The sequence below is a fragment of the Heterodontus francisci genome, chromosome 17 (genome assembly GCF_036365525.1).
Source record: "Heterodontus francisci isolate sHetFra1 chromosome 17, sHetFra1.hap1, whole genome shotgun sequence".
In the NCBI taxonomy this organism is placed as follows: Eukaryota; Metazoa; Chordata; class Chondrichthyes; order Heterodontiformes; family Heterodontidae; genus Heterodontus; species Heterodontus francisci.
This window is the reverse complement of record NC_090387.1, coordinates 13,511,460-13,533,481: the sequence shown is the minus strand read 5'-3', so window position 1 is coordinate 13,533,481 and position 22,022 is coordinate 13,511,460. Positions and strand designations below refer to the sequence as shown.

At 45.8% G+C, this 22,022-nt stretch overlaps 1 protein-coding gene across 1 annotated transcript in view; it reads left to right on the top strand.

Annotated features, from left to right (window-relative positions):
* Positions 1-22,022, top strand: part of adamts18 (ADAM metallopeptidase with thrombospondin type 1 motif, 18) — a 283,431-nt gene that overhangs the window by 94,392 nt on the left and 167,017 nt on the right. The window contains exons 4-7 of the mRNA XM_068049080.1: positions 1,238-1,321; positions 5,352-5,511; positions 8,518-8,623; positions 18,194-18,331. Coding sequence (XP_067905181.1) covers positions 1,238-1,321; positions 5,352-5,511; positions 8,518-8,623; positions 18,194-18,331 — 488 coding nt within the window. The remainder of the gene's footprint in view (positions 1-1,237; positions 1,322-5,351; positions 5,512-8,517; positions 8,624-18,193; positions 18,332-22,022) is intronic.

The following is a 22,022-nucleotide window of genomic DNA, read 5'->3' as shown; positions in this document are numbered from 1 at the left end:
TTTGACTTGATGCTGTGAGTCTTCATGGGGTCCAGAGTCGATGTTGAGGACTCCCAGGGCAACTCCCTCCCTACTGTGTATCACTGTGCCACCACCTCTGGTGGGTCTGTCCTGCTGGTGGGACAGCACATACCCGGGGATGGTGAGGCAGTGTCCGGGACATTGTCTGTAAGGTATGATTCCATGAGTATGACTATATCAGGCTGTTGCTTGACTAGTCTGTGGGACAGCTCTCCCAACTTTGGCACAAGCCCCCAGATGTTAGTAAGGAGGACTTTGCAGGGTCGACAGGGCTGGGTTTGCCGTTGTTGTTTCTGTTGCCTCGGTCGATGCCGGGTGGTCCGTCCGGTTTCATTCCTTTTTATTGACTTCGTAGCAGTTAGGTATAACTGAGTGGCTTGCTGGACCATTTCAGAGGGCATGTAAGAGTTAACCACCTTGCTGTGGGTCTGGAGTCACATGTAGGCCAGACCAGGTAAGGACAGCAGATTTCCTTCCCTAAAGGACATTAGTGAACCAGATGGGTTTTTACAACAATCGATAATGGTTTCATGGCCATCATTAGACAAGCTTTTAATTCCAGATTTATTAATTAATTTCAAATTCCACCTTCTGCTGTGGTGGGATTCGAACCCATGTCCCCAGAGAAATACCCTGGGTCTCTGGGTTACTAGTCCAGTGATAACACCACTGTGTTATAACTCTACCTACCCTTTAAGGTCGGTCAGGGTGGGAGGGGTATAGTGGAGTGGGGGTAGCAGGGGAGGGGGAGGTCAGCAGCAAGGACGGTGTGGGGGTAGGGGGCTCTCAGTGGCCCCCCTTCTTCCCGATGCTGGCTGCTTTGTTCAGGCACAAAGTGCCTTTGAACAAGGGACACCCCCAGTCCCAGCCCACAGCTGGGAAGCAGCCCTTAATTGGGGATTAATTACCCAGTTAAGGGCCTCAATTAGCAGCAGGGCGGGAAGGCCCTTCACAGGCCTTTCTGCCCCGGACTACATTTCGGCGCAGCAGGGATGGTGGCGGGGTCCCCCCTCCACCACCCCACCCGATTCTATGCTCTCCCCGCCTCCAAACCCACTGCAGGAGAGAGCATAAAATTCCATCCCATGTTCCTTTGTGCGAGGTATGATTCCAGCCATTGGAGAGTTTTCCCCCAACTCCCAGGCTGAATGGCCGTTTTCTGTGCTGTAATTTCTATGTAATTCTAGGCAGTGATGCACTGACTTTTTCCCAACAGGTTTCAAGCCTTTTCAAAGATGGCACCATTGGAAGTGACATAAAGATCGTGGTTGTGAGCCTGTTACTTCTGGAGCAGGATCCAGTAAGTTGTTTTCATGTTCTTACCATCTGATCTATATTTGAAGGGGTATAACTAAAACAAACTCTATATTTGAGATCATCACCAACTCTATAGGGGAGCATAAATACTGCACCTTAGGAGCGGCAATATTGATCAGCAATTCCGATTTCTCTACTTTAACCAGAAAGTGGTGGATTTATGACAAATGAATGAACTTGCACTTGTGTGGTGCCTTTCATGATCTTAGGAAGTCCCAAAGTGTTTCATAGGCATTGAAATATTTTTGAAGTCTGGTTACTGTTAGTTATGTTAGCTGAAGAATAATTATTGGGCAGGACACTGGGAGAACTCCCCTGCTTTTCTTTCAATAGCGTCGTGGGATCTTTAACACCCACCTGAGAGGGCAGTCAGGGACTCAGTTTATCCTCCCATCCAAAGGACATCACCTTTACCAGTGCAGGTTACATGTTCAAGTCTCCAGAGTGGGGCTTGAACTCACTACCTTCTGACTCAGATGCAAAAGTGCTACCCACCGAGACGCTCCTGGTACTGGAGCAGAATGCGTGGAGTGGCAGTAAGTTTTGGATGACTCAGGAGGAGCTGTGCCTTGCTATTTGATCAAGAACAAAGAACAGCACAGGAACAGGCCATTTGGCCCTCCAAGCCTGCGCCGATCTCGATGCCTGCCTAAACTAAAAGCTTCTGCGCTTCCGGGGACTGTCCCTCTATTCCCATCCTATTCATGTATTTGTCAAGATGCCTCTTAAACGTCGCTATCGTATCTGCTTCCACCGCCTCCCCCGACAACAAGTTCCAGGCACTCACCACCCTCTGTGTAAAGAACTTACCTCGCACATCCCCTCTAAACTTTGCCCCTCTCACCTTAAACCTATGTCCCCTGGTAACTGACTCTTCCACCCTGGGAAAAAGCTTCTGACTATCCACTCTGTCCATGCCGCTCATAACTTTGTAAACCTCTATCATGTCGCCCCTCCACCTCTGTCGTTCCAGTGAAAACAATCTGAGTTTATCCAACCTCTCCTCATGGCTAATGCCCTCCAGACCAGGCAACATCCTGGTAAACCTCTTCTGTACCCTCTCCAAAGCCTCCACGTCCTTCTGGTAGTGTGGCGACCAGAATTGCACGCAATATTCTAAGCGTGGCCTAACTAAAGTTCTGTACAGCTGCAGCATGACTTGCCAATTTTTGTACTCTATGCCCCGACCGATGAAGACAAGCATGCCGTATGCCTTCTTGACTACCTTATCCACCTGCGTTGCCACTTTCAGTGACCTGTGGACCTGTATGCCCAGATCTGTCTGCCTGTCAGTACTCCTAAGGGTTCTGCCATTTACTGTGTACTTCCCACCTGCATTAGACCTTCCAAAATGCATTACCTCACATTTGTCCGGATTAAACTCCATCTGCCATTTCTCCGCCCAAGTCTCCAACTGACCTATATCCTGCTGTATCCTCTGACAATCCTCATCACTATCCGCAACTCCACCAACCTTTGTGTCGTCCGCAAACTTACTAATCAGACCAGCTACATTTTCCTCCAAATCATTTATATATACTACAAAGAGCAAAGGTCCCAGCACTGATCCCTGCGGAACACCACTAGTCACAGCCCTCCATTCAGAAAAGCACCCTTCCACTGCTACCCTCTGTCTTCTATGACTGAGCCAGTTCTGTATCCATCTTGCCAGCTCACCTCTGATCCTGTGTGACTTCACCTTTTGTACCAGTTTGCCATGAGGGACCTTGTCAAAGGCTTTACTGAAGTCCATATAGATAACATCCACTGCCCTTCCTTCATCAATCATCTTTGTCACTTCCTCAGAAAACTCAAATCAACTTAGTGAGACACGACCTCCCCTTCACAATACCATGCTGCCTCTCGCTAATAAGTTTGTTTGTTTCCAAATGGGAGTAAATCCTGTCCCGAAGAATCCTCTCTAATAATTTCCCTACCACTGACGTAAGGCTCACCGGCCTTTAATTTCCTGGATTATCCTTGCTACCCTTCTTAAACAAAGGAACAACATTGGCTATTCTCCAGTCCTCTGGGACCGCACCTGTAGCCAATGAGGATGCAAAGATTTCTGTCAAGGCCCCAGCAATTTCTTCCCTTGCCTCCCTTAGTATTCTGGGGTAGATCCCATCAGGCCCTGGGGACTTCTCTACCTTAATGCTTTGCAAGACAGCCAACACCTCCTCCTTTTTGATAATGAGATGACTGAGACTATCTACACTCCCTTCCCTAGGCTCACCATCCACCAAGTTCTTCTCCTTGGTGAATACTGATGCAAAGTACTCATTTAGTACCTCGCCCATTTCCTCTGGCTCCACACATAGATTCCTTTCTCTGTCCTTGAGTGGGACAACCCTTTCCCTAGTTACCCTCTTGCTCTTTATATACGTATAAAAAGCCTTGGGATTATCCTTAATCCTGTTTGCCAATGACTTTTCATGACCCCTTTTAGCCCTTACGAATGCTTCCTTTTTCTTTTTGACTAGGCTCACAATATCCCGCGTTATCCAAGGTTCCTGAAACTTGCCAAACGTATCCTTCTTCCTCACAGGAACATGCTGGTCCTGGATTCTAATCAACTGACATTTGAAAGACTCCCACATGTCAGATGTTGATTTACCCTCAAAAAGCCGCCCCCAATCTAAATTCTTCAGTTCCTGCCTAATATTGTTATAATTAGCCTTCTCCCAATTTAGCACCTTCACCCGAGGACTACTCTTATCTTTATCCACAAGTACCTTAAAACTTATGGAATTATGGTCACTGTTCCTGAAATGCTCCCCTAATGAAACTTCGACCACCTGGCTGGGCTCATTCCCCAATACCAGGTCCAATATGGCCCCATCCCTAGTTGGACTATCTACATATTGTTTCAAGAAGCCCTCCTGGATGCTCCTTACAAATTCTGGCCCATCCAAGCCCCTAGCACTAAGTGAGTCCCAGTCAATATGGGGGAAGTTAAAATCATCCACCACTACAACCCTGTTACCTTTACATCTTTCCAAAATCTGTCTACATATCTGCTCCTCTACCTCCCGCTGGCTGTTGGGAGGCTGGTAGAAAACCCTCAACACCCTTCCTATTCCTGAGCTCCACCCATATTGCCTCGCTGCACGATCCCTCCGAGGTGTCCTCCCACAGTACAGCTGTGATATTCTCCTTAACAAGTAATGCAACTCCCCCACCCCTTTTACATCCCCCTCTATCCCGCCTGAAGCTTCTAAATCCTGGAACATTTAGCTGCCAATCCTGTCCTTCCCTCAACCAAGTCTCTGTAATAGCAACAACATCACAGTTCCAAGTACTAATCCAAGCTCTAAGTTCATCTGCCTTACCTGTTATACTTCTCGCATTAAAACAAATGCACTTCAGACCACCAGTCCCGCTGTGCTCCGCAACATCTCCCTGCCTGCTCTTCCTCTTAGTCTTACTGGCCTTATTTACTAGTTCCCCCTCATTTATTTCACTTGCTGTCCTATTGCTCTGGTTCCCACCCCCCTGCCACACTAGTTTAAACCCTCCCGAGTGACGCTAGCTAAAGAAGGAGATGGAGGAATATGAGAGATGAAGACAGGGTATTTGACGATGAGACACCGGGGATCAGCTGAGTGGATGCCAGTAAGTCCTATGCAGTCTTCCACATCCCCAAGTACATAAGTTGCATTCCTGTGGGTCGAGAGAGGAAAGAATCACCAGAGATTTGTTTCTGATTATTATTTGTTTGTCAGATTTTGTGTGTGTGTGTGTGTGTGTGAGTGTGTGTGAGATTAACTCAATTGCAATGTCCTCTCTTGGGTCAGATATTCTCCTGCACTCACTGTGTGGGCTGAAGCAGGAGAGGAAGGAGCTAATTGGACGAAGCTGTCAAAATACGTCCATCATACAGTTCTGTTCAGCTAATTACAAAGCAAATTGCCTTTGGTGTAGGGTGGAATTGTGACAATAATTAATGCTTGTCACAGTCGCAGAACTAATTGTGAAACAAAAAATTGGGTTGTGTTGGTTTCGTCTTCCAGCTGGGTTTAGTGATCAACCATCACGCAGACCAATCGTTGAACAGCTTCTGTCAATGGCAGTCTGGGCTGATGGGAAAGAATGGCAAGCGGCACGATCACGCTGTATTACTTACCGGATTGGACATCTGTTCCTGGAAAAATGAGCCCTGTGATACCTTGGGTAAGCAAACTGCATGCAGAGCTGGGTTTCTCACTGTTTGTGATGGTAATTGTGTGGAGACTGCTGAGTTCAAGCTCCCTGAAGGCTCAGAGGGTATTTTTAATTGATTCATTCATGAGATATGGGCGTCGCTGGCAAGGTCATCCTTAATTGCCCTTGAGAAGGTGATGGTGAGCCACCTTCTTGAATACAACTGGCTGGTTTGCTAGGCCATTTCAGAGGGCAGTTCAGAGTCACATACATTGCTGTCACATATAAGCTAAATCAGGTAAGGATGATGGATTTCCTTCCCTAAAGGACGTTAGTAAAAAACAATCTGACAGTTGCATGGTGTTCACTAACTGGTACTAGATTTTTCATTCCAGATTTATTTAATTAATTGAATTTAAGCTCCCAGTTGCCATGATGGGATTTGACCATACCGTCTCGAATCACTGATATGTGTTGAGTTTGTTGACTTCCACCATGATGAGAGCACAGAGTCCCACAATTGGCTTCAGCACTTATGAGCTGGTGAAGGTTGAGCGGGTGAGGAAAGAATGTGACCCTATTATGGAGTAGATTGCCAACAATGTAGAGCTGATGTTATTGGACTACTAATCCAGAGAATGTGAGTTCAGATGTCAGTGTGGCAGTTTGGGAATTTAAATTAAGCTTGAAAAAAAATCTGGAGTAAAGAAAACTGGTATCAGTGAAAAACGAAGTGAGCATAATACTATTGGATTATCATAAAAACCTCACTGGTTGACTGCTGTCCTTCAGGGAAGGAAAGCTGCTACCTTAACCGGTGTGGCTTATATGTGACTTCAGTCCCTCATCAATGTGGTTGACTCTTAGCTGTCCACTGAAGTGGGCTAGCAAGTCACGAGGCTGCAGAACACTGTAGCAGTTCAAGAACAAGGCCCTGCACCACCTTCACAGAGTAACCAGGAATGAATAACACATATTGAAAAAGGCATCCTTCCTTATCAGACCTCTAAGGCTAGATTTTGGCCTCTTTACCTTTCTGTAAATTTGAATATTTCCCTTGAGCTTCGGTGACCAGGACTGAACACAGTACTGAGGTTCTGCACTGGGGCCCTTTTATTTTCTCTGTGGAAATTGGGATGACCTCATCTCTGAATGCTGAATCCCTTTTGTGATAGGCACAGAAGAAGGGAAGGGAAGCCAGATTGCAAATAAAACCGTACAAGTAACTGACTCCTATGTAGCTTATCAGTTTGGATGTATTTGAATTAGAAATAGGAGAGGTAGAATTTAGGAAATAGTTCAGCAGTATGATGTAATTGATAAGTCTAAAGGGTGGATGAGTAATGGCCCAGAAATTGCGCTGCGACTGTTTTTAGGCTCGCAGGTTGTGTGATTTGTGCAACCCCCTGTCCCAGTGGTGAGGCCCAGTGCTCTCCAGATTTTGGACCTTGGGCCTATGTTCCTGGTGAAGTGTGAAGAGCCTGCCTCTCAAGAGGACTCCTGGTTTGGGTCACTGCTCGCATCACAGCTTCAGGGCGGAGGGACTGCTGCACTGTATGTGCTGCACTTTATGTGATGCACTGTAGAGGGGAGGTGTTGTCTCTTGGGTGAAACGTTAAACCTGTCGACGGGCTGTAAAAAAAAAATCCCATGTTACTAGTTGAAGAAGAGCAATCTCCAGCTACCTCGGCCAACATTCCTCTCAAGCAACGCCACAAAAAAAACAGCAGATTCCTTGGACATACATCCTATTTGCTGTTTCTGACATTCAACAGTTGGCTCCTTAGCCTGCTGACATAAAACAGTGATTGCACTTCAAAAACACCTCGCCATTGTGAAGCGCTCAGGGGTCCCTATGATAATTTAAATGCAAGTTTGATTATTCTTTACTTCCTATTTTATATTATGCAATATAAAAAAATACAGAATTAAATTGCCAGCACGATTATCACAGCATGGGAGAAATAGAGTGACTTCCTACTTTCTGGTTACAAATGTTTAGCTAGAAATAAATCTCAGTTCTTTATAGTCTTAATAGAAGTCTTTCAGTAGTGCTACACATCTGACATAACCTGGATTCCCACCTTTACATCTTTTTTGAGGGAGCACTTAAAAATTGCACAAGCTGGAGGGCAGTGAAATATATATAATGCCTTTGATGCCTTTAGGAAGTCCCAAAGTACTTCATGGCCAATGAGGAATGTTACGAACAATAGTTACTGTGTAATGCAGGCAGACCTGGTATACAGTTTGTACACAAGGTCTCACAAAGCACAATAAGATAAATGACCAGTTAATCTGCTTTTAGTGATGTTGGTTGAGAGCTAGATATTGACCAGGACAGCAGGGGAACTACCCTGCTTCCATGCAATCTCTTACATCCACCTGAACAGGTAGACACGGCCTTGGCTTAATGTTTCATCTGAAAGGTGGTACTTCTGACAGTGCAGCACTCTTTCAGCAATGCATTGTTAAGCCTTGATTATTTGCTTAAGTTCACGGTGGGGAGTGACCTACAACCTGGTTACTTCTACGTGAAAGTGCTACCAAATGAGGCAAGTTGACAATTGGAAAGAGCAATGCACAAAAAGAGTATAAAACATGAGTTAATTTAGCAAATGGGAGTGAAAAAGAGTGCATCGATGTTATTTGGTCACAGCCTACAGCTAATGTGATGTACAGTGTCACTTCTGGCCAACTTTATATCTTGATATGACTGAAAAATCTTGCAGATGGTCTGAGCTGAACTTCTAGCCTCAACTGATATTTTAGGTCAGTGGAGGCAGTGATTACGTGCAGTCCTCATTTATGTTGCTGGGTAGATCCTTTTAGAACAGCAGGGTAGTTCACTTCAGGAAGAACGGGCGTGGAGAGGGGACGTAGGAAAAACTGCCGGACAGTTCCCACCCTCCAGATAAAGCGAAGACTGAACTTGTTGGAACTCTATCTGGAATCAGCACTTCAGATTGGAGTACGATGTTTTGCCTGTGCCTGTTCTTTTCTGGGGAGCTGCTGAAACTTTGATTTGTTTTGTAGGTTTTGCTCCTATAAGTGGAATGTGCAGCAAGTACCGCAGCTGTACTATCAATGAAGACACAGGCCTCGGTCTGGCTTTTACCATTGCTCATGAATCTGGACATAAGTAAGTGGTTTTAGTACTCCTTTTGATTCACTTTTCGGACTTCCCACTCTGATTGTTGTTGGCTCTGGTTGCACCAGCTCTTCAGAGCCCCTCATCCAAGTTGGCATTCTTCATGAGTGAGCCCAAACAATGCACATCAGCAGCCTATTCAACCAGGGAAGGCATCATGGCCTCACACAGTGACCGTTCAAAGGTAACCTTCCAGTAAAGGTCACAGGGTAGCCATTGGGGAGGTGAGGGGTGGTGGGACAAGGACCTTGGCTTATTTTCCTCTCCTTGCGCCTGGAGCAAAGGAGATTTGTGCAGAGATCAGCATAGATCTCCTCTATCTAATCTAAATCTGTTCTCATCAATCTAAGACCAGTGTGGTCTGTATGACAACAGCTGGTACATTTGCACACCAAGGCATCATCCAGGCTTCAAAGGATTGTAATTTAACCGAGGATCACGTCACATTGGAACTTTACTGTTTGCAACAAGAGCAGAATTAATCCAAGGTTGTAGAGGTAGGGTTCAGAAAATAAGAAAGCTCAAGATATAGGGCTGGATTTTATATGCCCGCCACTGAGATTGGTAGCAAGCTTGGCGGACTGCATGTTGTAGCGACGCCACGATATTGAGCACGGTGGCTCATTTAAATGGCAGGAGCAGACTGCCCCCCCCTGCCTGATGACGTGGAGGGGGCCTGTCCCCGGCAATGGTGTCAGCAGCCTTTGCGCAGGCGCTGACGCCATTTTAAAGGGGCTTCGAGCCCTTCCATTTAATTTAAATTTTTAAAGATACAGTGTGCTCTCCCCGCCAAAGTTCATCAACTTTAAACTTTACTCCTTCCCACCACCCCCTAGACCAATGAAATTAGTTTTACCCCACTCCCCCTCCCCCCACCCCCCCCCCCACCACACTGAGAAACTTACCTCCCCGCTCCCCACCAGTGTTCCACCTTAGATCACCGGACGGAGATCCAAAGGTGCGGGAGTGCCTGCCACCGGCACCAATGTGGCACCAGAACAGATGGCGGGAGCGGGTAAGGAATTAATTCATTTACTTAAATAAATTTACCTGTGCAAATTTGGCTCACTGCCACAAGCCCTCGCCACCGCCGGCAATATCGAGCCGGGCCTTCCTGGCATTGTAGCTCGTGGCAGGCCTCTGCCGGAGGCATTTTCCGACCTCCCTCCGCCACGACCCCTGACATCGGGGGTGGGGGGGGGGGCTTGCGGGGTGCTGTAAAATCCAACCCATAGTTTATAGATGCCTGCAGGAGTCTAATATGTTGTTTCCAAGCCAAGTAAAGAAGTGCTGGACTGAACAATGCCATCGATCCAACAGGGACCCTGAACATGTTAAATTGATTACAGAGACTGTACTTTCTGGGTTGTTTTAGTTCAGTAGTTTCTGTGCAAAGTGCAGTGCATTGATAATTCCGATTACAAGGGCTCATAGCAATTAGTTACTGTACTACCAACTGATCTCCCAGGAGTAGGTACAGTGCTAATCTAATAAAGGGCATGAAAGCCCATTGGCACTTATCTGGTTCTGCGCTTCAACACGTCAGTCTGCAAATTGCACTCACATGAACTCTTTAATGTAGCAAAATACCCCGAAGAGAATGAAAATTTGAAGGGTTGGGGCAATGAAGAGGAGAAAGAAGGAAGAAGCAGGAACAACAGGAGGTGACTGAAGGGTTGGTTCTGAGAGAGGGATTTTCAGGAGATTTTTGAAGGTGGATTGGGAAGTAGTGAGGCAAAGGAGATGGAAAAGAAAGACTTATTTTGTCGAACACCCCCCCCCCCCGCACCGGGATGTCCCAAAGTGCTTTACAGCCAATGAATGTCGTCACTGTTGTAATGTAGGAAATGCAGCATCCAATTTGCATGGAGCAAGATCCCACACACAGCACAGTGATAATTCGTTATGTTGGTTGATGGATAAATATTGGCCAAGATATTGGGGAAAACTCCCCTGCATTTCTGCAAAAGACACCAAAACCGAAGTTTCAGCCTGAATTACTACTTAAAGGGATAGATGCAGGTGTGATGGTTCCCCTGGTTGGGGAGTCTAGAACCAGGGGACACAATTTCAAAATAAGGGGAAGCCACTAAGGACAGAGATGAGGAGAAATTTCTTTAGATTAGATTAGATTAGAGATACAGCACTCCGAGGGTTGTGAATCTTTGGAATTCCCTACCCCAGAGGGCTGTTCAAGCTCAGTCATTGAGTATGTTTAAAGAGAGAGTGACAGATTTCTAAAAACAAATGACATAAAGGGATATGAGGATAGTGTGGGAAAAAGGCATTGAAGTGGATGATCAGCTATGATCGTATTGAATGGTGGAGCAATCTCAATGAGCTGAATAGCCTACTCCTGCTCCTATTTTCCTAATTAAGTGCTCAAGTCTTTGGCGTGGAACTTGAACACATAACCTGCTGATGCTGGGGTGTGATGCTACCACAGCTGATATGAAGAGTTTAGAGAGAAGGAGTAAGTAGGTGTCTGGAGGAAGAAAGGGTTTCTTTTTAATATGCCCTGAACTATAAAGCGGCTGAAGTAACAATCAATATGTTTTATACCCGAAGGTATTCAACAAACTCATCAGAAGGTGACTAATGGATACCTGAGAATGAGTTACATGCTGGAATCCAGTCAAGGCTTGAGTTGATTATTCGTTAGAGCAAGAGGCATTGGGAGTGAGCCAGAGTAGGGAGGCTAATGGAGTGGCTTGGGTGGTTGAATGTATAATAATGGATGCATAGGAATTCTTGTAAAGCTGTAATCTCACTGAGGGGCTCACATAGTGTGATGAGATTGAGGGATTGAGAACTGTACCGTAAAAAGTGATCACAGCCTTGCAGTCACTCTCAGGAATGAGGGTAGCTTCAACAACACTCAAGAAGATCAGTACCATCCAAGACAAAGCAGTCCGCTTCATCAGCACCCTATCCACCACCTTAAGCATTCACTCCCTCCATCATCAACGCACAGTGGCAGCAGTGTGTGTCATATACAAGATGCATTGCAGCAACTCACCAAAGCTCTTTCGACAGCACCTTCCAAACCTGCGACCTCTGCCACCTAGAAGGGCAAAGGCAACAGACACATGGGAACACCACCACCTGCAAGTTCCCCTCCAAGCCCCACACCATCCTGCCTTGGAACTATATCATCATTTCTTCATGATCACTGGGTCAAAATCCTGGAACTCCCTTCCTAACAGCACCGTGGGTATACCTACACCAGATGGACTGCCGCAGTTCAAGAAGGCAGCTCACCGCCACCTTCTCAAGGGTAAGTACGGATGGGCAATAAATGCTCACCTTGCCAATGATGCCCGCATAATTAAAATAAAAATGAGCATGTGATATATGTTTATTTTACAATATTGTTGATTTTATTGCCATTGAGACTGCATTAATAAGCTTCTCCTGGCATTGTTGTTCCTTGACCCTAGTGAGGCTAGGGGTCAATGACAGCTCCCTCCTGATCATTGTCTGTGAAACATGCAAGGGTGTGGGTATCAACTGAACATGATGCCTCCAATAGTCTGGCAATGTCTGCACCATTACACGTGGACTGGGCACCAGTGAAGGTTCTTGGATGCCTTGGATTAGAACAAGCACCCCCACCCCCCACCCCCCAATCCGAATCACTTTGAAAGGAGGACGGGGTGGAAGGTGGAATTCAAAATTCTGCCTTTTTATTCGTGACTCAGTGGCAGATGAAATTGTGTCTGGGGTGGGTGAAAGGGAGCAGAGGTGAAAGGTTGTTGCGTAAACTAGGAGCGGTACTGGAACAGAAAACCTGTTTTGGCAATGGTTGCAAAAGGAAAGCTGATCAGAAGTCATTTATCTAAAGGGAAAAGGGTTTGGAGTTTGAGAAATAATGATCTGATCCTGGAAGCAATCCGAGGAAGCTGCTGTTTCCTCTTTTCCAGCCATTAGAATTCGCCCTGCGTGGAGAAAATGTTGTCAAGGTTTTTTTTTACTGAATGTGTCTGCTGTCCATAATTGTGCACTGCCTCAGACCAAGTGCTTCATGGATGTACTGTCGGCCACAGGGGAGTAAAGCTCTTCCTGTTTTTTGGAGCGCATATCAATTCTATGAATGCTGACCTTTTATTGGGATTGTTTCCAAAAATCACGCAGTCCTTTGAAGAGTAAAAGAACCTGATGTATTTTGTGCTTGACACCACTGCCGCCCACCTCCCCCACCGAACCCCCTGCAAGGTGGCTCAGCAAGCTTAATTGCACCAGTGAGCCAGGATGATCAGCGGTTCAGTCCCCAGGATGTACTATTAGCTAATCTCAGCCTCCCACAACCAGCCTCAATTTCCCTGCGAAAGAAAGAGCTTGCATTTATAATGATCTCAGGATGTCCCAAGCAGCTTTTCACAGCAGCCAATTTATGCACAGCAAGGTCCCACAAGCCGCAATGAACAGATAATCTGCTTTATTAATGTTTGTTGAAGGAGAAATATTGGCCAGGACACTGGTGAGAGCTCCCCTTCAGAATCATGCCACAGGATTTTTGACATCTGCTTTAAAGGGAAGACGGTGCCTTGGTTTAACGTCTCGTCCGATAGTTGGCAGCTCCAAATGCAGTGCTCCCTCAGTACTGCACTGAAGTGTCAGCTTAAATTATGTGGTCAATTCTTTGTAGTGGGACTTAAACCCACAACCTTCTGCTTTAGAGACAAGTCCGCTACCCACTGAGCCACAGTTGGCACCTAGAATAAAGCTATGTCAAGACAGCGCAGGTTCTTGCTCCTGTTAGCTGACCAGCGACTTTTGCTGGTACGTACGTGGCTATGGTTGCCACACAAAGGGAGGGTTGGGTTGGGCTGTGATCCTTTCCACAGTATGGCACTCGTTGTCTAGGCTCTAGCATTTGGTCAAATTATGAGAACTTGTGAGACAACAATAGCGGCTCTTTTGGGAGAATTAAGGGTGTTTCTGGATGGGATGGGGGAATAGAAATTGCCACCACGTCCTGTCCAGGGTGAGTGATGTTTGAGTAGGGAGTGGGCTTTTATTTGTCTTGAACTATCATCAGACACTTCCAGGACAGATGTAGCACAGGTCAAGATGCCTGTGGAGTGTCATCACTAACTGCCTGTGCCATTGTTTTTTTTTTCAGAATGTAGACCACAATCTTAGCCCTTATTGTCACTCCACGGCTGGTAAAGTAGTGCATGTTGTGGTCATACTGTCCAAGCACACAGAGCTGGCTCAGAGCGTTCCCATTGTGATATAAAGTGCTGATTTCCCTTTCCCGGCCAGGTGAAGAATGGTGCTTGCAGGAGGTGCAGTTGCTGCACTGGAGTGTCAGCCTAGATTTTGAGTTTCAAGTCCCTGGAGTGGGCCTTGACCCCACAGCTTTCGGTCTCCTGAGAATGCTATTGACTGGGTCACAGCTGACACCTCTAGCGCTGTAAACGAGGTGGTTGGTGGGGGGGGGGGGGTAACGGTGGTGGGGAATGTGTGTACGCAGCTGATGCACTGACTCCATTGTCTTGTGATCTGAGTAGCAGTTTACATCGAAGTGTACTGAGTCCTGTGCAATCTAGGACTCACACACACCTCAGACAATTGTAGTTAGCACACCTGCCAGTTTCCACTAGGCTTTGGCTACATATAAGCCACAACAATCCTTTTAAAATTAACACTTGATGGGCTTCTGGCATATGGTGTCTGAACAAGTCAAACTCCATTTTTATTGCATGGGATTTCGGGATTGTTCTTTGGAATTGCACATTCCCGATTCTACCTGTATTTTCTGCAAGAAACAAATGAAAATGATGCAGTTGACTATGTGTCCTGATGAAACAATCAGAGGGAAGATGAGGAGTGATTTTCTTCTACGCAACGAGGTGTTACAATCTGGAGTTCGCTGAACTGAAAGGAGGGTGGAAGCAGATTCAATCCTAACTTTCAAAATGGAAAAAGAAAAAGAAATTGCAGGGCTACAGGGAAAGAACAGGGATGGGTGTGATGGGACTAAGTGGACAGCCCTTTCAAAAGAGCTGGCACAGACCTGATGGGCTGAATGGACTCCTTCGGTGCTGATTGATTCTGTGATTGCTCCAGCAGTCAGCCGACACCAGCTCTGAGAGTACATGGGCTCTGTCTTCAAGTGCTATTTCTAACGTCACGATCCTATTTAATTGCTGCCAGTTGCGTTGTGTGCAAACTGACTTCAACATCAGTCTAAAATGGCAAGGCTCTGCATTCACAGTCACTCTACTGTCAGTGCTTCACGGAGCCCTGAGGTTTGTTTTATTTCCCTCCCAGGATCACATGGAAAGTGTTAACTTCTTTGAAATATAAAACAAAACTTAACTTTCCTCCAGTGGAATCATTCTGTGTGAAGTTATTTAGTAACAGACGGGGCCTTAATTCTGATTGACGGCTCGGGTTTGCTTTGATGATCCATTTCATGAAAAGGTCACAGTCTTTATGAGCTGTTGGCAAGATGGCGTTTGTAGATCCTTGCACTGTGTGGTGTAGCATGCCAGGGGGTTGCAGGGAGTGGCTTCTGCATGAGTCCGGATTTAATTTACTGCAGGAGTGTTAGGGGAACGCCAACTGAGATATCTGCATTGAATTAAAGTGAAATACAGTGTCCCAGGCAGTGATCCTCAGCTGCACAAGTTTTTTGGGGGGATTTTCTTCCAATTTGACCATTTTGAAATGATGCCAGAAATTCCCTGAACAAGCAATTTACTGAAAATAACGCCATCTCTAAAACAGTTTGCAAATCAAAATGCCTCCTGTCTTTTGAAATCAATCTTTCTGGTATTCTAGGAAAGTGTTCTGCTTCCTTGCAAGCTTGAGTGGATAATGGCACTCCCAATGTTTGTGCAAAGGCCTACAACAACAACTTTCATTCATACAGCACCTTTAATGTGGTAAATGGACCCAAGGTGTCTTAGATGAATGACAAATAAGTTGACACTCAGCCAAAGAAGGAAAGAGACTTGAGCATAGACGTCCAAAAGCTTCGTCAATGAGGTAGATTTTAAGGAACATCTTGGAGGAAGAGAGAAAGTCCAAAGTTTAATTCCTGGTGCCACTCCCTTGGACTTGATTTATTTAATAGGAGTGTTCAAACTTATGAACGGATTTGGTGGATTGAATAATGAGAAACTGTTTCAAGTCAGTAGCCAGAGGGTATAGGTTTAAGTGAATGGCAAAAGAATCAGCAGCGAAATGAGCAGAAATTAGTTTTAAGTAGCAATCTGTTATAATCTGAAATGCACCTAAGAGGGTGGTGGATGCAGATTCAATCAGACTCAAAGAGCCAGCAGAGGTTCGATGGTCCAACTGGCCTGTGTTGTATCATATTATGATCTTGGGGCAAGACATGGCCTCGGTGGTTTGCTTACTGTCCGTTGATGCCCTGCTGGAAAGTGAATGTGTGTAGATGTCAAGTGAGAGCAGAATTGCCCCGAATGCCTTTCCATCTACCCATTTCTCGTGATTGAATCTACACGGGGGTTGTTGTCAGGCTATTCACAGTCACACCTGAATCAATTCTGATTCTGTTCCTTCCCTCATCTCCATGCGCACACTTTGCTACAGTAGTCACTGGATGGCAATCAGGAGGAGAAATCTCCATCCCAGCTAAGGATGCTGAACTCAGTTGATGCCAACTCAGCATTGACCCTGCTGTTCTGCATGGCTTTATATGTTGCCTTTAGCATTGGCCATCAGACTATACGAAAAAGGCAAGCAGGAACAGACCAGCTGGTCCATCAAGCTTACCTTACGCTCGCGATGGCTGAAGCATCACAGCTAAGTACTCACTACACTCTTGCAGCCATATATTGTCCTGGGGGAGGTAAAGGAAAACAGGATCAATATAGGAAAGAATACTGTGGAAAAATCCCTTTCAGACTCCCCCCCACCCCCCCGGCGCTCAAAACCAATCTGGGAGATTGCATCGAGCGTGGACTAGAAAGGTCTTCTGTTTTTTGTTTTGTGGGCTTCTGCAAAGCAGCCAGAGTAACCTTTCAGCATGTAGGTGCTGTGCTTTGGGATCTTAACCTGACGTGTTAATGCACTAACGCGTTAACTATCGCCTCACCGGGACCTGCCCTTGAAGCAACGTCAGATGAGCTCTGTCAGCGATGAATGAATGTTGGATGGCAGGTGCAGTCACCGCAAGCAAGTTTATAAAAAAAAACATTGATTTGCAGTCCCCTAAACTACCTGGCAGCTTGGGTCTTTTCAAAGCAGTTCTCTTTGTTTTTTTAGATATATATGTTGAAAATATATAATGATAAAGATTTAAAACAAGCCTGTTCAGGCTCCAGCCAAGAAGATGTCAATGTGTCAAGGCAGCATCACTTCTCAAGTGTGCGCTGGTGTAAGTCTGTCAGCTGTTGAGGAGAAGAGGGTGGGCGTGGGGGATGTGGTGCTGGGGGGGATGGGAAACACTATGTCATGTATTTATTTTGGTCTGGAAATCAAACAAAAGGAGGATCCTCTCATTCAAGCTAAAACTGGTTTCCTGCAGACAATGATGGTTTAATTATGGTGCTTTACTGTTGGACATAACTTCGACGGCAAAGTCAGAGCCAAGCAATTTACTGAAGAGCAAACAACCCGAAGAGGTTATTTTGTTCTTTGTCTCATTGGCTGTGATGTAGGACTTTCCATTTAAAAAATATATAGATTTTTTACTGTTGTTGCTACTGTTTCGTGCAACAGCACCAGAATTTGATAATTTAGAGCGTATCCTGCCTGCCATTGAAGCATGAAAGAGGGATTGACTATGGAATGGAAGTGATATGTACAGTCCAGATGTGCTGTACCCAGCTTTGCACAGCTACAATTAACACTTCAAACTGCAGCAATGCATCAGCAGCTGAGCTTCCTCTTCCCCCTGTGCTGGAATGCCATGAATTTTCCCTCAGGTGGCTGTGAAGGGACCCATGGCACAATTTCGAAGAAGAGTAGCAGAGTTCTCCCCAGTGTCTTGCCCAAAATTTATCCCTCAACTAACATCACTAAAACTGGCCATTATCACATCAGTGTTTGTGGGAGCTTGCTGTGCACAAATTTGCTGCTGCATTTCCACCATGACAACAGTGGCTACACTTTATCAGTACTTCTTTGGCTGTAAAGCATTTTGGGACATCCTCCCGTCATGAATGACTCTGTAGGAATGCAATTTCTTTTTCGTCAGTTCCCTAGTGTCACTGAAACAAAGTGCTGTCAACACAAGAATGCCACTATTTTTGAGCTCTGGCTGAAAAACATAAATCTGCATACCTTTAACCCATTAATTAACAATTTCTGTACTAAACCAGGAACCTAATAAAACATAATTTATTTCTTAAGAAGCACACTGTTGTCACTCATAAGCTGCCAAGCCGCTTGTTTTTTGGCCTCACCATAGAGTTAGCAAATTAATTGCAGTTTCACAGGTAAATAGAACTTTCTGGTCCTAATTTGTAGGAATTCAGAATGACATTTCCAGTTTTCAAATTTCTTTTATCCTGTGTCAAAAATCTGCAATGTGCTGATAGATTTGCGTTAATATTTGTAACCCTACTCTCTTTATCAAAGCTTTGGCATGATTCATGACGGGGAAGGAAACCCCTGTCGGAAGACTGAGGGTAACATCATGTCGCCAACCCTTGCTGGGAGCAATGGAATCTTCTCATGGTCTGCGTGCAGTAGAAGGTATCTCAACAGGTTCCTCAGGTAGATCGAAGCCTTAATAATTCCATATCTGTCTAATCTTTAGTTTTAATTGCTTTCTGATTTGTTCGGCGCTAACCATGTAATATTATTGGTTTTGCAAGAGTCTGATCGTGAAAAGTTAACTGAGTTGTAACAGTAACCATTTCACAATTCAACTGTAAACTGGGAATATGGTTTGGGCCTCTCGACCAGCCTAGTAAGCCCAGTGTGAGGTGTCAATTGGTTAAGAACATTCAGATCCAGACCCATTGGAAGAGTTTTAAATTGAACTTTAACCCAAAATGAACTTGACTGGAACTATTTTGGAACTATGTGGGACTTGGAGTTGGTGTCATCTGTCCTCCAAACAGTTCCCACCTGCACATTGTTGTGTGATTGCCATTAAGAGTGATGTCCCTTTAAGATCTTAGTATGCTACTGAGATGAGTACCAGGACATAGTCATGTGACTACACTCCAGTCTCACTCTGCTACTGCAACACCTGGAGGCAAGACCTGTAAATAGATAGCTCTGCAATGTATATACTTGTTTGCTGTTCATAACCCTGTTTGAGATCTTTAATCAACTGAACTCCACGCATCTCATTTATGTAGCATCAGACAACATAAAAAGCTTCTCATTACATTGTAGCAGCGGTATCAAAGCTGGCATATAACAGCTGATGGTTGGCTCTGTTGCTTCGGGACATGAATAGGCTATTCAGCCCCTCAAGCGTGTTCCGTCATTCTGTTAAATCATGGCTGATCTGTACCTTAACTTTGTCTACCCGCTTTGGTTCTACATCCTTTAATCCCCTGTCTAACAAAAATATATAAATCTCACTTTTGAAATTTTCAATTGATCCCCTGCCTCAACAGCTTTTTTGGAAGAGGAAAGTTCCACATTTCCACTACACACTGTGTGAAGAAGTCCATCATCTTCCTGTGAAGAGATTGAGTAGACTAGGCCTATATTTCGTGGAGCTCAGAGAGGCGATCACATTGAAACTTATAAAATTCTGAAGGGGCTTGACAGGGTAGTTGCAGAAAAAGTATTTCCCCTGGCTGGGGAGTCAAGAACACAGAGTCACTGTCGCAGGATACAAAGTTGGCCATTTAGGACTGAGCGGAGCAGAAATTTCTTCAGTCCAAAGGGGTGTGAATCTTTGGAATTCTCTACCCTAGACAACTTTGAATTCTCAATCATTGGGTATATTCAGAGTCATAAGAGTTTTACAGCACAGAAACAGGTCCTTCAGCCCATCGTGTCCGTGCCGACCATCAAGCCTATCCTAATCCCATTTTCCAGCACTTGGCCCGTGGCCTTGTATGCTATGGCGTTTCAAGTGCTCACCTAAATACTTCTTAAATGTTGTGAGGATTCCTGCCTCTACCACCACTTCAGGCAGTGCATTCCAGATTCCAACCACCCTCTGGGTGAAAATATTTTTCCTCAAATCCCCTCTAAGCCTCCTGCCCCTTACCTTAAATCTGTTCCCCTGGTTATTGACACCTCCGCTAAGGGAAAAAGTTTCTTCCGATCGACCCTATCTAAGCCCCTCATAATTTTGTATACCTCTATCAGGTGTTCCCTCAGCCTTCTCTGCTGTAAGGAAAACAACCCTAGCCTATCCAGTCTCTCTTCATAGCTGAAATGCTCCAGCCCAGGCAACATCCTGGTGAATCTCCTCTGCAACCTATCCAGTGCAATCACATCCTTCCGATAGTGTGGCGACCAGAACTGTACACAGTACTCCAGCAGTGGCCTAACTAGCGTTTTATACAGCTCCAGCATAACCTCCCTGCTCTTATATTCTGTGCCTCGGCTAATAAAAGCAAGTATCCCATATGCCTTCCTAACCACCTGATCTGTCTGTGCTGCTGCCTTCAGTGATCTATGGATAAGTACATCAAGGTCCCTCTGACCATCTGTACTTCCTAGGTCCTACCATCCATTGTATATTCCCTTGCCTTGTTCTTTCTTTTGGGCCTCCTTATCTCGAGAGACAATGGATACGCGCCTGGAGGTGGTCAGTGGTTTGTGAAGCAGCGCCTGGAGTGGCTATAAAGGCCAATTCTGGAGTAACAGGCTCTTCCACAGGTGCTGCAGAGAAATTTGTTTGTTGGGGCTGTTGCACAGTTGGCTCTCCCCTTGCGCCTCTGTCTTTTTTCCTGCCAACTACTAAGTCTCTTCGACTCGCCACAATTTAGCCCTGTCTTTATGGCTGCCCGCCAGCTCTGGCGAATGCTGGCAACTGACTCCCACGACTTGTGATCAATGTCACACGATTACATGTCGCGTTTGCAGACGTCTTTATAACGGAGACATGGACGGCCGGTGGGTCTGATACCAGTGGCGAGCTCGCTGTACAATGTGTCTTTGGGGATCCTGCCATCTTCCATGCGGCTCACATGGCCAAGCCATCTCAAGCGCCGCTGACTCAGTAGTGTGTATAAGCTGGGGATGTTGGCCGCTTCAAGGACTTCTGTGTTGGAGATATAGTCCTGCCACCTGATGCCAAGTATTCTCCGAAGGCAGCGAAGATGGAATGAATTGAGACGTCGCTCTTGGCTGGCATACGTTGTCCAGGCCTCGCTGCCGTAGAGCAAGGTGCTGAGGACACAGGCCTGATACACTCGGACTTTTGTGTTCCGTGTCAGTGCGCCATTTTCCCACACTCTCTTGGCCAGTCTGAACATAGCAGTGGAAGCCTTGCCCATGCGCTTGTTGATTTCTGCATCTAGAGACAGGTTACTGGTGATAGTTGAGCCTAGGTAGGTGAACTCTTGAACCACTTCCAGAGCGTGGTCGCCAATATTGATGGATGGAGCATTTCTGACATCCTGCCCCATGATGTTCGTTTTCTTGAGGCTGATGGTTAGGCCAAATTCATTGCAGGCAGACGCAAACCTGTCGATGAGACTCTGCAGGCATTCTTCAGTGTGAGATGTTAAAGCAGCATCGTCAGCAAAGAGGAGTTCTCTGATGAGGACTTTCCGTACTTTGGACTTCGCTCTTAGACGGGCAAGGTTGAACAACCTGCCCCCTGATCTTGTGTGGAGGAAAATTCCTTCTTCAGAGGATTTGAACGCATGTGAAAGCAGCAGGGAGAAGAAAATCCCAAAAAGTGTGGGTGCGAGAACACAGCCCTGTTTCACACCACTCAGGATAGGAAAGGGCTCTGATGAGGAGCCACCATGTTGAATTGTGCCTTTCATATTGTCATGGAATGAGGTGATGATACTTAGTAGCTTTGGTGGACATCCGATCTTTTCTAGTAGTCTGAAGAGACCACGTCTGCTGACGAGGTCAAAGGCTTTGGTGAGATCAATGAAAGCAATGTAGAGGGGCATCTGTTGTTCACGGCATTTCTCCTGTATCTGACGAAGGGAGAACAGCATGTCAATAGTCGATCTCTCTGCACGAAAGCCACACTGTGCCTCAGGGTAGACGCGCTCGGCCAGCTTCTGGAGCCTGTTCAGAGCGACTCGAGCAAAGACTTTCCCCACTATGCTGAGCAGGGAGATTCCACGGTAGTTGTTGCAGTCACCGCGGTCACCTTTGTTTTTATAGAGGGTGATGATGTTGGCATCGCGCATGTCCTGGGGTACTGCTCCCTCGTCCCAGCACAGGCATAGCAGTTCATGTAGTGCTGAGAGTATAGCAGGCTTGGCACTCTTGATTATTTCAGGGGTAATGCTGTCCTTCCCAG